Here is a 15,018-nt window from a genome sequence, read left to right on the forward strand (position 1 = left end):
TTATAGAAAAGTATCAAGTTGTTTTGTATAATTCAAATTAAAATATATTTTTCCTGGTCTCACCATTCATGTTTTGCCACACAATGAACCCTACATTTATTTTTATGACTTACATCTGATAGATAAATACGATGATGCCAAACATCAAATATCTTTACAATTATAACATAGGTGGTCTGTTCAAGCAGGGCCCAGTTGTCACTTGGTGCTACTTCGAAACCTACAGATATGAAGATTCAGAATTTATCAAAAATTATATCCATGATCTGAAATACAAGCTATTAAAGGTTAATGGAAAACTATGAAACATTGTCTAGAAAACTGTTACATTTACAACTATACATTCGTGATCTCCAAATACAAAGTACGTAGTTTCTTACAATTTAACCACTCAAATTAATGATATTGATAAGTTAGAATATTCCGAGATATTTATATATTTATTGAATAAACAAAAATGTAAACAATCAAAAACCCAGTGTTTAAAATTTGATCATCTCATCTAAAGTTCTTTGAATAATCATTCCAAGAATTTTCAGCGAATCAACTCTGAGCAGCAGCACATCATTGAAAGCCAATTCCTCATTTATTAGTTCTCTAGATATAATCACACATTGTGATTTACTAATTAATACTTAAAGCAAGGCAGTTGTCAATAAGCCATGCTTTAACAGACATTAATATATTGTTCTCAATAGTAAAACAATCCATAAGATGATATGACTCAATAAGAATTTGCCACTTGAACATACTGTGAGTAAATCATTCATAAGTAATAAACAAAAGGAAAAAAAGAATTGAGCCTTGAGGAGCACCACAACAAAGACTACCAAAATTGGAATTTGTTACATTAATATATTATAACCCAATTGTGATTGTAATTTATAAAATAATGGCTAAATAGAACATAGCCAAGATAAGTTACTTTGTAATTGCCAGTTTTATATTCTCGATGCATTAACATGAGTGTGAGTGCGCCATGTCATTGCAACTTCTGTAATGTTAGTCAGACATGGCTGAAAGGTCAATAAAACAGAAATATATAGATGTGTAATGTTATGAGATTTAAGTTATTTAGAACAAACATTTGTGTTTTCATGCTATAAGCTGTAGTCATTCTAGAATGAAAAAACAATTTACAACTATTTCTTAATTTTTTAAGGTGATTACAAGGTTGGCCCAATCAACCAAACCTATTAAAAGATTCAATAGTGAAAACAAAAGATAAAATATAAGATTTTTCCTGTTTAGAATACAACACTTTTAAAAAGGATGATGAACTTGTATAAATATACAAATAGACACAAACACACACAACTATTAAAAACCAATGCTGAAATAAAACTTACTCATATAACTAGGCGAAACAACATAAATATTTCCTGAAGGCTGTCGAGGCATCTCGTGGCTTTTAATGTCTGGTTTATATTAAGAAAAATAACTAGTTGGGTGACATACACTGAAACAATGAACATTTTTAATGTTGAAATCAATGCAGGAAGTAATAGCACCAAGGTCTGACAGAGTCTGACCATAAGGCCATATATTTTTATTCATTATGGACTTGAACATAAAAATAAGTACTAAATAAAGCTCATAAAATATACTATCTAAAATACTGAAAACATATTTTTATGAATATTGTGCTTCACACTTCTCAATTAAAAATACAAAAAAAATTTCATCCATAAGCACAATGATACTTCTATCCTTCAACACAATGGTGGTCTGTCCTTCCACTAAAGCTATCACATCTGATGTTGCTGTATTCAAGTGAGCTACTGTTGCATTTGTCACCTCCAGATAATACTGGTCAGAAGGCATAGAAATCTCTGAAAGATTCAAGTAGAATTTCATTTTTTTATTTTTATTTATCAATTACAAATTTGGAAAATGCACAATTATGAAAAAATATCAGAAAACATTTTTTCTTGTGACATTTATTCCAAACAAGTTTGAAAATAAAATCTTCTGTTATTTTATGTAGCATTTCAAAAATTTATTCTACTGAATCCTATTTTTAAACTTAAAAAAAGCAAAAATTCCATCTATTTATTGAAATAAAACAATTATAAAAAGTAATAAAATGAATTATGCACATACTAATAATAATTTCAATAAATTTGCAAAATGTTTCATTGTGGAATAACAAACTATGTTCACTGAAAGTAAAAATAAACATTGTGTTAGTTGTATTTTAATACACAGACAGCATAATACAAAAAAAGCATAATGTGCAGATGTACCATTTCTACACATATATATATACACACAGAATCACATATGAATAACTTAAAATATTAATTCTCACCATGAGCACGTCCTTGTTTTATGAGTTCTATTCGATAATTAACTCTTGAATGTGGCAGAAGAAATACAAAGGCTGGGTTGAGGATTAAGTTAGCCACAACCATCAGGTTTACTTCACTGAAGGACACATGCTGTATATGAAGAAAAAGAAAGTTATGAATATGGCACAAAAGTTAACATTTTGTTTGTTTGGTTTTAGTTAATGTCACTTATAAATTTTATTCAACTTTTCCTCCTTACAAAAGAATTATTCTACTTTAATTGCTTTAATTTTTAAATATACATTTATGAGAAAGCAACAGATGTGAATTTTACTACCATAAAGGTTATGGTTAAAATTTAAAATAAATTTTCTACAACCAAGTTCTTCAGACCTTTAAACCTGAAGTGTTCTATTTTTTAAATACACATCAATTCCTACCTTATAACTTTGACTTATCAGTTTAGCTCTGACTTTAGCTGTACCAGTTTTAACACCTTCAACCAACACAACTGATCCATGAAGACCTTGCTTTTCCCACATATCAATGGAAGGAGGAGTCTCATAGGGCGAGTCTGCAAACTTCAGAAACCTTTTAAGAAAAATGAAAACAAAAATGAATGTGCAAGTTATAAAACAAATGAAAAATTCCATTGCATAAATCTTTTTATCCAAATCCAGCATCACATTTTTTGTGGCCCATGGAATGAAAGGTTTGTATCAGTATCTCCTTTTTTAATCATTCCACATCCTATTTCATAATAGTATTCTCATAACTTCCTCCTCCTCCTACAACTATCCACTTCCTTTTGTTAGGTCTAAATAGAGACTCTGCTTTTCACTTTATCATAGTAGCACCAATGATCTTTCCCTTGCCTTTACCTGCACTCAAACCTGAAAGGCCTGTCAAAGAACTCTCCTCTTTCTCTCTTACATTCACTAGATCTATCAAAGTCAGGTTTTTCATTTCCAAAATAATCATCATCAAGATCACTGGGAATAAAGTCATTTTCATTGCCCAAAGAGCCTTAAACTTCTAGCCTACTCAAAAGTAAAATGATGAGGCCCACAAGAAGTATTGGGCATGGCCATTTTCTTTGTCTCAAAATATGGGTGCAAAACGCTTGTGTAAATTGCTGGAAATGTGTCTATCAGTAATCAAATTTGCACTCAGATTGAAAATATTTCAGGCATTCAAAATGCAAGATTGATTGTCAAATGAAACAGGACCTAGAAGCCAATATATTAGCACATTCAGTTTCCTACTGTATGTTGACTGCAAGAGTTCATTGAAATAAAAATTTATTTTTTAAATGCATCAAGATATACACACAAGAAGATACACAAATTATTGTTTAATCCCAGTTTCCTATTACTTTCTGTTAATTCAGCACAGCAATGATTTTCTTATTCCCTCTATTCTGTACTTAACATATTTTGTTTTCAATATCATTTTTTCTAACTCTGCTTCCATTGTAAATTTCAATCTTGGCTAAAGATTCCTTTAACAAAATCAAAAACATGGTCCAGTTTCAACTGAAGTAGAAACTGCAAAATCATTGTAACTTATTTTATTGGCATGAACTGTGTGCCTTCTATGAACACACCATCCTTTTTTATTCCTAAGTTGAGCTGGATGATTTAAAGTTTATTTCTGAGTAGTGATTAATGCTAATTTAAATACTAAACTAAGAAAAGTTACTCTGAATATTCCACTATTAAAGTAATCAAAATATTTTTATGATTTTCAATTAAGTCAAGGTTAATCAGATTAATAGGTCTATCAGTAGTTGTGAAAATAGTCAACTAATCAAAATTAATTTTTCTAATTATTCTACCAATTCATGTAACTGAAATATTAGTTATTACTACTTCTGCTAGCATACTTTTGCAAAAAGGTGTGCACAAGTTTTGCATGTACATAACTCACGAATGTGAGGGTTTTGCCTGGTAGTCAGTGGTTACACTTGTCAAAGTGATGACTGTTGTTTGTGCTTATTTTCTATAACTAAACAATATTGAACTCCAACTTAATATACGCTATCAACATAACCAGTGTTACATGGGTTGCTTTCATAAAAAATAATTACTGCAGGTTAATATTCATTATTCTTTAATCAATCAAAAAAGTTGGCTGCTGGATAACTTGAACATTTAACTGTCTGTCTAAAATTAATAAGCATTGACTAGTATTAAATACCTAAAAAACATCACCCCTCATATTTAAAATATTTGTTATAATTTTCCACAACTTGTACTACTTTAAAACCTGCCATCAACAAAAAACAACAAATTTTGTTAAGGAAAAACCTATGCCCCTTCTAATGCTGTACTGTAAATTTTAGTGTTCCTTCCCAGTTTGATAATATAGTATGAATGTGCAAAATTACAGTGGATTTTCTATTTACCAGTGACCTTTGATCCATGATCTTCAAAAGTTAATCAAGTCCAGAAATTTGTACAGTACACATATTCAATATTGATTCATATTTTGTTGAAAAATCATTCCCACAAGGTTGGAGAAAATTCTTCCACGTATCAATGAGTTTTTGAACATCAAAACTTTATAAAGTCTTACATGTTATAACTTTGTGCAACTTTGATCAAAATCCATCCATTAATCTAATATTGAGATATATTCTTCACAAGACTGGAACAAACAGAAAAATGGGCAGGGGCAAATCAATATGTCATGCACTCTGATGCTTTTGCAACGGGAATATAATTAAATGGTAACAATCAACTTCTGTTACCTACTACTGGCATTCTTTGAGTTGTTTATCTAACAAACTTAGGATACTTTATTCTACAAGTGATGAAAACAATGAACTGAATTAGCTTCTTACACTTTCAGAAATTGAAAGTAAACATTTTGCTTACCTCAACTCATTACTTCTATTACTTGACTGCTAGGGTTTCTTCCTTTGCCCATCTAAGCATTGGTCTGATTTTTTTCTTTCTTCTTTCAGTTTAACTATACATTCCACATTAACAAGACAGAGGGGATAGTGAGGCCACTATCCAAACAGAAAGAATTGCACAGATCATGAATGCATTAAAAGAAGATTAGCACTTTATGGGGGAATTGCACTACATCCAAAATAGGTATGCTCTTCATCCAGAACTTAATGTGGGTGGAATTTTATGAGTTATTATAACTCTAGCCCACTTCCCAAACAGATAGCCAAGGTTCCACTACTCAAGGTTGGAATTAAGGGGGTCATGATCGCTATATCACACACTGATGGCTAAGGCAATTGGATGGAAAATTACAAATACACTTAACAGTGGATCCCAACCTGATCAGCATCATGACAAGAAGGTAGTAACACTGAAGTGGACAAATCTCCCTCTAAATCTGAAAAAGTATCGAAAACAACACCCCAGGCTCGAAATGACAGAATCATGTATGTCTTACTCAACCTGAGGAAACAGAAATCATCTAGTCTTGAACTATGAATACTCATACTCACACCCCAACAGTGTGGGCAAGGTACATTCATCTTGCTCCCAAAATTATGAGGAGACATAGAACAAATGTGCTCAACCTAAGAACCACTTTGCATTTGGAATTAGAAGACAGTGAACCCTATTTCATGAGCAATATATATAAACCTGATATTGATAAAAAAAAAAAAAAAAGGGGGGGGGACATGTACATCCTAACCAGAAAGCCAAGTGTCAAATCTGAGCCAGTATTATAAGTATGCTCCCACATAGGTGAGTACTTTTCCTACTGACATAAAGAAAAAAACAAACATTCAGGGACATTATTAGTAGGGTACACAACTTAACCCTCTTCACTCTAACACTCTGGAGGAAAAAACCTCTGTCCACCTTCCCGGTAACTGTAAATTAGATGTGATAAGAACTTTCAAGCTCCACTAGTAAATTTTGGGGGTTATGCACACCTGAGGAACAGTGCTCTGAAAACAGAGTAACAGGCAAGAGTTCCCTATCTTTAAAAACAAACTCACCCCTAATTTAATCAATCCAAAGACTGACAGAAACAAATAGGATTTCTTTATGCTTTACTCATGATAGTGGTTCAGCATAATACAGTAAAACAAGTTGGTCAACCTCTAGATAGTCTTATGAAATACCACGTTTCTACAGAGCCTCTTACAACTTGTATAAAGTATAATCAACTCGTTGTTGCTAGTGCAAAATTGGTTTAATAAAAGCACACCTGTCTGGGCAACAGTCACCACACAGTGGAGCCCATTTAAAAAAAAAAAAAAAAAAGGTAAAGGGGCAAGAAGAGTGAAAAAAACAACAGCAGCAAAACCTCTCCTTATAATCTAACCGATGTGGTCAAAATATCCACAGGGGATAGTTAAAAACCTTCAGAGGAAGATACTGCCAGATCATACAAAGAATGTGAGATAAAAGTATTGGAAGAAATCCACATATAATCCTGTACAATATCCTTAAGCAGGCAATTCATACAGGCAGCTTGGTACTTAGCAAAATGATGAATCTGGTAAGATACAACTTATAGAAATGTAAAAGTTACTCTACCTGCAAAGAGTCCAGAATAAGTAATAAGAATCTATTTTTGAACCCACCTCAAGGAGGTAATTGGCAATAAATCATGGGACACTGAAGGATTCAAGTAGATAAAAGGACATTATTTATCATAGTTAAAGGAGTTACTGCAGGCCACATAACACTTCAGGACTCTGACTGGACATAACCACCAACTGGTGCCCAAGAGATTGCAGCATTGAAATTGTATCCATGGACTTTGAGTATTAAAATGTAGCTGATAAAGCTGCTTTACACAAAGGCATTGTAGAGGGTGATAAACCCTTCTGAAAACAAAAAACAGCTATGGTGGGTACAATTGGGCAAAGTGGGTTGAATTTCCTCATGAGACATCATTGTCAATAACTGCAATTTTCTATCCTAAATATCCACTTTGGGTCCACAGAATGTTCGAGACAAATATGGGCAATTTTAGAAGTCAAACCCAATGTCATGTGAAGAACAGCATAACTTCCATGCATGAAATTTGAGCTTCAGAATGTCTGAGAGTAAAATGTTAGATCCTAGCTGCCTCAACAGAGATGACCAAAGAGGTAGTGGCAGAGGTGGGTACTCTTGAAGGCATGAAAGAGGAGGAAATCATGGTTGAGCTAGCTAATCCAGGGTTACTAAAAGCACATAAGGGGTGGATTGGTTGGTTAATTTGGTGTTTTATGGCACAAAACAGCTAGGCTATCTGCGCCAAACATCCGTTAAAAAGGTAAAATTAAAGTAAATGTAATAAAATTCACAAAAGGAAATGAAGGTAAAACAAAACAGAGTTAAAACATAAATAGCATAAAACCAATGTTTACATCTAGTCTACAACATTAATAGAAAAACTACAGTAAGGAAAGTCATAAAAGACTTTCTGTAGCATAATGGTAATTATCATAACCCACCAGGAAGACAAACAGGTAAGTAAAAAAACCTCCATCAGTCACCTGAAGTTGGTCTTTCCTGTCCTGGTTCCAAGTTATGTGACATTATGGCCATTTTCAAAAAGTAAATTAATAAAGGTTTTAAAAGACGTGTAGCAAACGTTTAATAATAACTCGCCAGGATGAATAATGGGTAGTTCAAACGGATAGTTCAAACAGCAGTGTTAGTTGCCTGAAGTTGGTCTTTCCAGTCCTGGTGTCGAGTTACTTAACATTACGGCCATTTTCTAATTTCAAATCGAACTAGAGATACTGTGATTCTTAAAAGGAAACAACATTAAAAAACTTAAATGACATTAAAAAGATTAATGGCCATTAAAAAACTAAAAACTTTACCAATGTGGATAGTGTCACCATCACCAATAACACTGTCTAACATTATGGGCAAACCTTGGGACAAAACATGTTTAAAATGGTGCCGTCATTAAGTCATAATGACTGCAAGAAAATAGAATGTGGCTTTACACAAACTACACACCGGTGCATCAGTTCCAGATAAAAGAAAACAATGAGTTAAGAAACTGTGATCAATGGGTAGTCTAGTTAGAACAACTTCCTCCTTCCGATCCTTATGGAAGCAAGACGGTCAAAGTTCAATACAGGGTTTCATTTGCAAAAGCTTGTTTTCTCGTTGCTCACTCCAGGTCTACTGCCAGCTGGCACGGAGCCGAGCCTTGAATACAGGACCATAGTCCATGCATGGAATAGGCACAGTGGTGATAGTGTCAAAGAGATAGATGTAGCTGCCATGTCTGAGAGCTTGTTCCCATGAATACCAACATGGCCCGGTATCCAAAAAACTGGATAGAAGTAAATGTTAAAGAGAAATGGGCCAGTTGGTTTTGAATATCAGCAAGGACAGGGTGTGAAACAATGTGAAGTGATTCCAGGGCCAGTAGAGAACTAAGTGAGTCAGTATAAATAGTGCAGTTTGAGTACTGCTCAGCTTCTATGTGATTCCGGGTAAGAGAAATGAAGTACAGTTCAGCAGTGAACACAGAAGCTGTAGACAGGATTCTGCGTGCAACTACCAAACCGCAACAAACCATGGCAGAGCCCACAGAGACACATGATTTGGAACCATCCATATAAATTGGAATAGAAAAATTGTTTGAAAGATGTTCAGTAAATAAAAGATGGTACTTCCAATCGGAAGTATTTGCTTTTCTCAGATGACTTAAAGAAAGGTCACATTTGGGGACTGTAATAAGCCACAGTGGGATGGACTGGCCAGTGGATACTGCAATGTTATCGAAGGACAGAACCAATTCATCCAACTGTGCCTGGATACAAAGGCTAAAAGGAGCAATGGCAGATCATCTGTTCTGAAAAAGTATAACCCACTGAGGAAGGAAAAACACAACCCCAGGTGGAATAATGAACGAAGTTTCAAAGCATATAATAAAGACAGTTTTAAATGGCAGAGGTGCAAAGAAGGTTCATGATACTCTATGGGGCTTTCTACACCTCCCCAGTTCAGAGCCAAAATCCTTGATGATGAATAAGGTCAAGCATCTTAAGGCCGAGGGTCTGGCAGAGCTATAGACCAATGATTTATAGTCGAGTTACAATCGAATAAGAGTTCAACATATCTTTAGCATAGAACATCAATTCACTTCCCAAGTGGTGGTGGTGGAGAAATCACGGAGGATGTTCAGTGCTCTTGTACATTTGAGCCCGTAGATGCTTAATGTGTGGTATAAAGGTCAGCTTACGGTCAAAGATAAGTCCCAAGAACTTGATCTCAGGGATCACAGGCAGCACAACTTCACCGATATGGAGTTCAGGATCAGGGTGAATACCCTGTTCATGGCAAAAGTGCATGCAAATGGTTTTAGAGAGAGAAAGTAAAGCCATTTGCTGTAGTCCACTTCAGTAAATGATTGAGAGCAGTCTGTAGCTGCCACTTAATATACCTCATGTTCGACGACTGACATGAGATGTGAAAGTCGTCGACTTAAAGCCTATCTGCAACAGTGAGAGGGAGTTGATCAGTGATGGCATTAATTTTTATACTGAAAACACAGCCTTGAGGGACTCCAAGTTCCTGTAGAAAAGAAGGGGAAAGTGTCGAACCCACACAAACTTGGAATCTCCTGTCCATTAAAAAATTTTTAATAAAAATGGGCAAGTGGCCACATAACCCATATATATGGAGGTCTCGCAAAATGCCATACCTCCACGTTGGGTCATAAGCCTTCTCAATGTCAAAGAATATTGATACAAAATGTTGTCCTTTGAGAAAGGCTTTGCTGATTGATGTTTCAAGTCGAATCAGGTGGTTCATGGTGGAGCTCTGTCATCAGAACCCACTGTGTTTGGGCAAGAGAAAGTTGTTTGGTTTGAGGAAACAAACAAGACAAGCATTAACCATCCTTTCTAAGGTCTTACAGAGACAGCTCATCAAAGCAATTGGATGGTAGTTTGAAGGAATCTTGGGATCCTTTCCAGGCTTAGGAAAAGGTAGGACAATAGCTTGGTGCCAAGCATCAGGAAAACATTCTTCTGCCAGATCCAGTTACAAACAATTAGAAGAATAGTAAGAGAAGCAGGAGATAGGTTGTGCAGCATGTCATAGTGTACATCATCTGGTCCAACCAATATACTGCCAGACCAACGAAGGGCCAGTTTCAATTCCATCAGTGTAAAGGGACGATTAGAGCCGTAGAGAAAATCAGCTCGAAAGTAAAGAGATGATCACTCTACTTGAGTCTTGATGGCCAAGAAGATTGAGAAAGAAGCAGAAGTGCTAGATACCCAGCAAAAGCTTTCACCTAGAGTATTGGCAATGCTCCAGATATCAGCTACTTCCTAGCCATCAGAGAGCAAGACTGGGATAGAGACAGAATTGTATTGCCCACTGACCTTTTGAATATCGTCCATATGAATTTGGAACTGGTGGTAGAAGATATGCCAGTTGTGAACTTAATCCAAGATTCCTTCTGGCTTTGATGTTTTACCCACCAAGCATGTGCATGGGCTCTCTGGAAAGAAATGTGGTTTGACAGTGTGGGATATCTACGGAAAGTACCCTAGACCTCTTTTTAAGCCTTCCATGCCATGTGGCAAGCAGGATTCCACAACAGAGGAGGATATAGTGGTAAAAGGGGCGAGGTTTTACGAATACATTGAGCAGCAGGAAAGACATACAGGATAGTAGGAAGCAATCATTGTTTTGATGTTATCCAGATTAGAATGGAAATCTCAACAGTTCCATCTGACTAGGTGTGTGAAAATAAGTAGAAGAACCAGTATTGAAAAGAGAAAGGTTGTGATCAAGGTGGCCATTTTTAATGATGTGTAGGCAAATTGGGTGGAGAACCCTTCTGTTTATGACAACACCTTTTTTTCGTTATTTTCAGAAATTTTCCTGTAAGGAAAGACATACAGGATAGTTATTCAAGGGAGGTCTATTGACCTCCATGGGTCCTGCCCTGGGTCGATTTGGCAGGTCTTTGTTGTTGGAAGGTGATTCCAGTGACTGAAAATGCAAACGAATAATTGTTTTGCATCTTAAGGTGGGAGAAGAAAATGTATCCAAGTAAATGCCTGTACCCAGAACCAAAGGATGTGGATCTTGTGGTTTGTTGGAATGTATGTAAGGGACAAAGATTGGTGTAGAAGTTGATTCATCAACTTTTTTAACCATGGAAGTCAAAAGGCTTTTCACTTGTTTGGAAAATGATTCTCTTGGAGGCACAGAGATCTGTCTGCACTACCATTGTAATTGTGGAACGAAGTACAGCAGCATACATCCAAGATGAAACTATGGACAGCAATTTTCGAGCGTCAGGATAAGTAATGTTATGAGTTGTTTTCAAATACTGCACCTCTTTTTCTTCCAACCGTTTAGGGCAAGAACGAAAGTAGGATGGGTGAGAGCCATTGCAATTGCCACAATGTGTGTGCATTTAACACTCATAGGCATGATGGTCCTTGCCACCACAATGAGCACATCAGGGAACCATGATATGACATCTTTGAGTGACCAAACCTCTGACACTGGAAGCATTGGACAGGGTTTAGAATGTATGGCTGTACCCCGCAATTAAGATAACCTGCCTTGATGGTGGCAGGTGCACATAGTGATGTCAATGTCAGAACGAGGATATTGGTCAGAAAAGTAACTGCATCTTTGTGAGTGGAGATACACTGCAGAAACTCCTTGAGTGGAGAAACCAGCAAGAATATCTGACTCTGGGATGTTCTTCATATCCCTCTAAACAATAACTCCTCATGATGAATTCAAAGTAGTATGAGATGTAACCTCAATAAGTATATCCCCAATTGCCTTTGAATTCAAGAGGAATTCAGTGTGTTGCGATGTGGATGTGTCCACCAATATGTCACCAGATTGAAGCTTATTTACTGACTTTGGAGAGCCAGCAAGTCCTTCCAGTCCCTTCTGGATAAAAGAGGAGGACATTTACCTAAAAGTTTCTCTGAAAGAGAATGTAGGACAAGAAAATGAGGTACAACAGATGGTACAGATGTTGAAGATTGCTGCTCAGAAACTTCAAGACGTGGTCATTTACCTATTGACTGATTTTTCACTATTTTATTTGGAGAATCTATAAGAAAAAAGGAAATTTCAGTGCCCACTGACCATGGAGCCCCATGAGGGGACATACTACAATGTCAAGCAAGGACACTGCAGCAATGCCAGGGTTTCATAAGTACTATACCCAAACACTAGCATCAGACACAATGTCCACAACACCTGTTGAAAACTTACAACACTGGTACTTGGTTGACCCTAGCCCAAGTGGACCAGCCGACTGCCCCAAAAGGGACCAACCCCAAGGTGGTGTGTTAGGGTTGGTCCACTCAACCACCAGGATCCTCTCCTTCCCTTTACGGGTCGCCATAAACGGCAAACACGTGGATGGATGTTCAGATCCCAGAGAAGGTAAACTGAAAGAACAAAACCTTTCCAGGGAGGTCCCCCCACCATTTACATGAATCCACAATGAGGGGAGGGGTGGATTATAACAGAAAAATTGGTGGGAAGGCATACAAGTGCAATTTTGTCCAGCCATGGCTGAATGCATTTATAGCCAATGCCAAAGGATGAGGCAAAAGGGATCAAAATGCTTGTTGTTGAGAGTTCCAACAAACAACAAATGCATCAATCATCATTACCCAATATGAAAGCAAATCCACTAGAAAAACTCTTGATTTTGCATCCATTCAAGAAATTCCAGTTGGGTCAAGACAAATGATCTGCTATTGAATTAATCACCTCAGACACATGGCAAGCTTATGGGTTTATATGATGGGAGTGACCCCAATAAAGAAGATCCAATGTCTGAAAACAAAGAGCCCATGCTAAATTGGCCCCTTGACAGGAAATGTATAATACCACAGTGAAATTGTTAGAGTGAAGCATGATGATTTTTCCTTTCATTAATTCTAGACCTTGGAGCATTGGTATGTAAACAAGTATCTCTAAAATACTGAAAAAAGTTTTGTCATCCATCCACAGTCCCTGGAATTCCCGAACATTGATATATGCACCCCTCCCTGAAATGAGGCATTGGTGAAAAGATGGATTCTGTACATTTTCCATTTTTGGAAATGGTCCCTTGTATACATTTCTAAATTTTATACCCATATAATGAAGCAACATCTTAGAATGTCTACACAGCAGCTTTTCTGAGCCATTTGAATCTGTTGAAAGACTACCACATTCTTTCCAATGAAAATTTCAAAGAGGTAGGTGATGCCTCTAGTTTGCTTGAAGTTTCATGTTCTTTTTAGACCTAAATACAAGTTAGTTACTAAGCTTGAAAAATTATGGTGAAATTGTATGGTATCAGTATAGTAACTTATGTTTTTTTTTTTAATATTCAACTGTATATCTAAAATCTAAAAAATTATTTCGTTTTACATCTTCCACATGCAAAATTTTAAATGTCTTTGCATTCTACATTCAGCAGTAACCAACTTCAAAGGCTGTAGCTAGAAGAAATAATTGTTTGCTTAAAATTGCTAAAAATAGTAGTTCAATAAAATCTTGAATGCAAGTCAACAAATGCAATGACATGGCCTTTGACTTGTTGCAAAATGGTCAATTATAATTTTTGAAAATGTTTTAACTTCAAATTATCAGTACACTTATATTTCTTTATGTAAAAAGAAAGAATTTAGAGATAGTTTTCAAAATTCAAACTGTAAGTATGCAATGACTGAAGATTGTGATTATAAAGTGTAATTTATTTCCATTAAATGAAATTTTATTTTACACTTGCATCTTAGGTCAAACGTTACCTTTCCAAAGCTGTGAGGATATCACAGCAAGTTTCTACAAAGTGTAATAAAACCTCATATAGAATATTTTTTGGTGTGGAAAACCATAACAATAGCCCTGTGTTGCAGCATAAAATTCTACACATCAAACAAGGCCTGGTAACTTTCCATACCTGACATGGTTTCACACACTTGGCATTACTTTTGTTACACCACGTGTACTAGTTGCCTCATTATCATATTTTATTTATTTCTGCAGAGTTCAGTGTACTTGGAAAAAAATGGATTAATGCTACATTTCATCATTTAGAGCAAAATACATTAGTTTAAAAAGCACTGTCTAAAATTATCATAAAAAATAACCTTTTTTAATATTAAATTTATTGGATTTTACAATCAACTTTTTTTCAAAGAATCACTACCATCAGTGCATGTAAGGTGAGCAGCTTTGAAAGTTAAAAAGCAAAACTTAAATCATGCACAAGTTACAAACCAAATACACTAACCTGATGACTTCAGCCCTTCCTTGTACTTCACCATCACTAACAGTCCACTCAAAAGGAACACCCTCCAGGCTAGAAAAAGTGTCCTCTGAAAAGATGAATTAGGCTGTTACATAACATAACTTATCATTTACTTGCACTGAATAATTTGAAGTCAAAGCATTATTCACTCAATATTACTCTGATTAGTATATTTGCATTATTCCTTTTACTACAGGCTTGAGTGAAGTGGTTATGTTCATAACCCCAAAGTAATCAGTTTCGATATAATAACTTTAACAAGTGTACCTTATAAAAAAATTTAGCAAACTTTGAGTAATTTTGTTAAAGATTTGCCATTGAATATAGTCAGAGTGCAAAATGTTTTCATGTTAAAATTAAGTTTTTCATCCAAAAATTTTCATATTTCATATTAGCAGTCTCTAGAGCCTCCTATATGAATATCTTTTTTTTTTTTTTCAGTAAAACTATATATTATCTGTTTTTTCTCTACCCTATGCACTTGGTT

General features: G+C 35.5%; 1 protein-coding gene across 1 annotated transcript in view; it reads right to left on the bottom strand.

The window, feature by feature from the left end:
* Positions 1 to 15,018, bottom strand: part of Gp210 (nucleoporin 210) — a 133,523-nt gene that overhangs the window by 97,791 nt on the left and 20,714 nt on the right. Inside the window, exons 4-9 of the mRNA XM_076490239.1 lie at positions 14,514 to 14,598; positions 2,732 to 2,882; positions 2,312 to 2,441; positions 1,704 to 1,832; positions 1,350 to 1,418; positions 114 to 220 (exon numbers count right to left, since the gene is read on the bottom strand). Of these exons, the coding sequence (XP_076346354.1) occupies positions 114 to 220; positions 1,350 to 1,418; positions 1,704 to 1,832; positions 2,312 to 2,441; positions 2,732 to 2,882; positions 14,514 to 14,598 (671 nt within the window). The remainder of the gene's footprint in view (positions 1 to 113; positions 221 to 1,349; positions 1,419 to 1,703; positions 1,833 to 2,311; positions 2,442 to 2,731; positions 2,883 to 14,513; positions 14,599 to 15,018) is intronic.

Source organism: Tachypleus tridentatus, chromosome 2, assembly GCF_004210375.1.
Source record: "Tachypleus tridentatus isolate NWPU-2018 chromosome 2, ASM421037v1, whole genome shotgun sequence".
In the NCBI taxonomy this organism is placed as follows: Eukaryota; Metazoa; Arthropoda; class Merostomata; order Xiphosura; family Limulidae; genus Tachypleus; species Tachypleus tridentatus.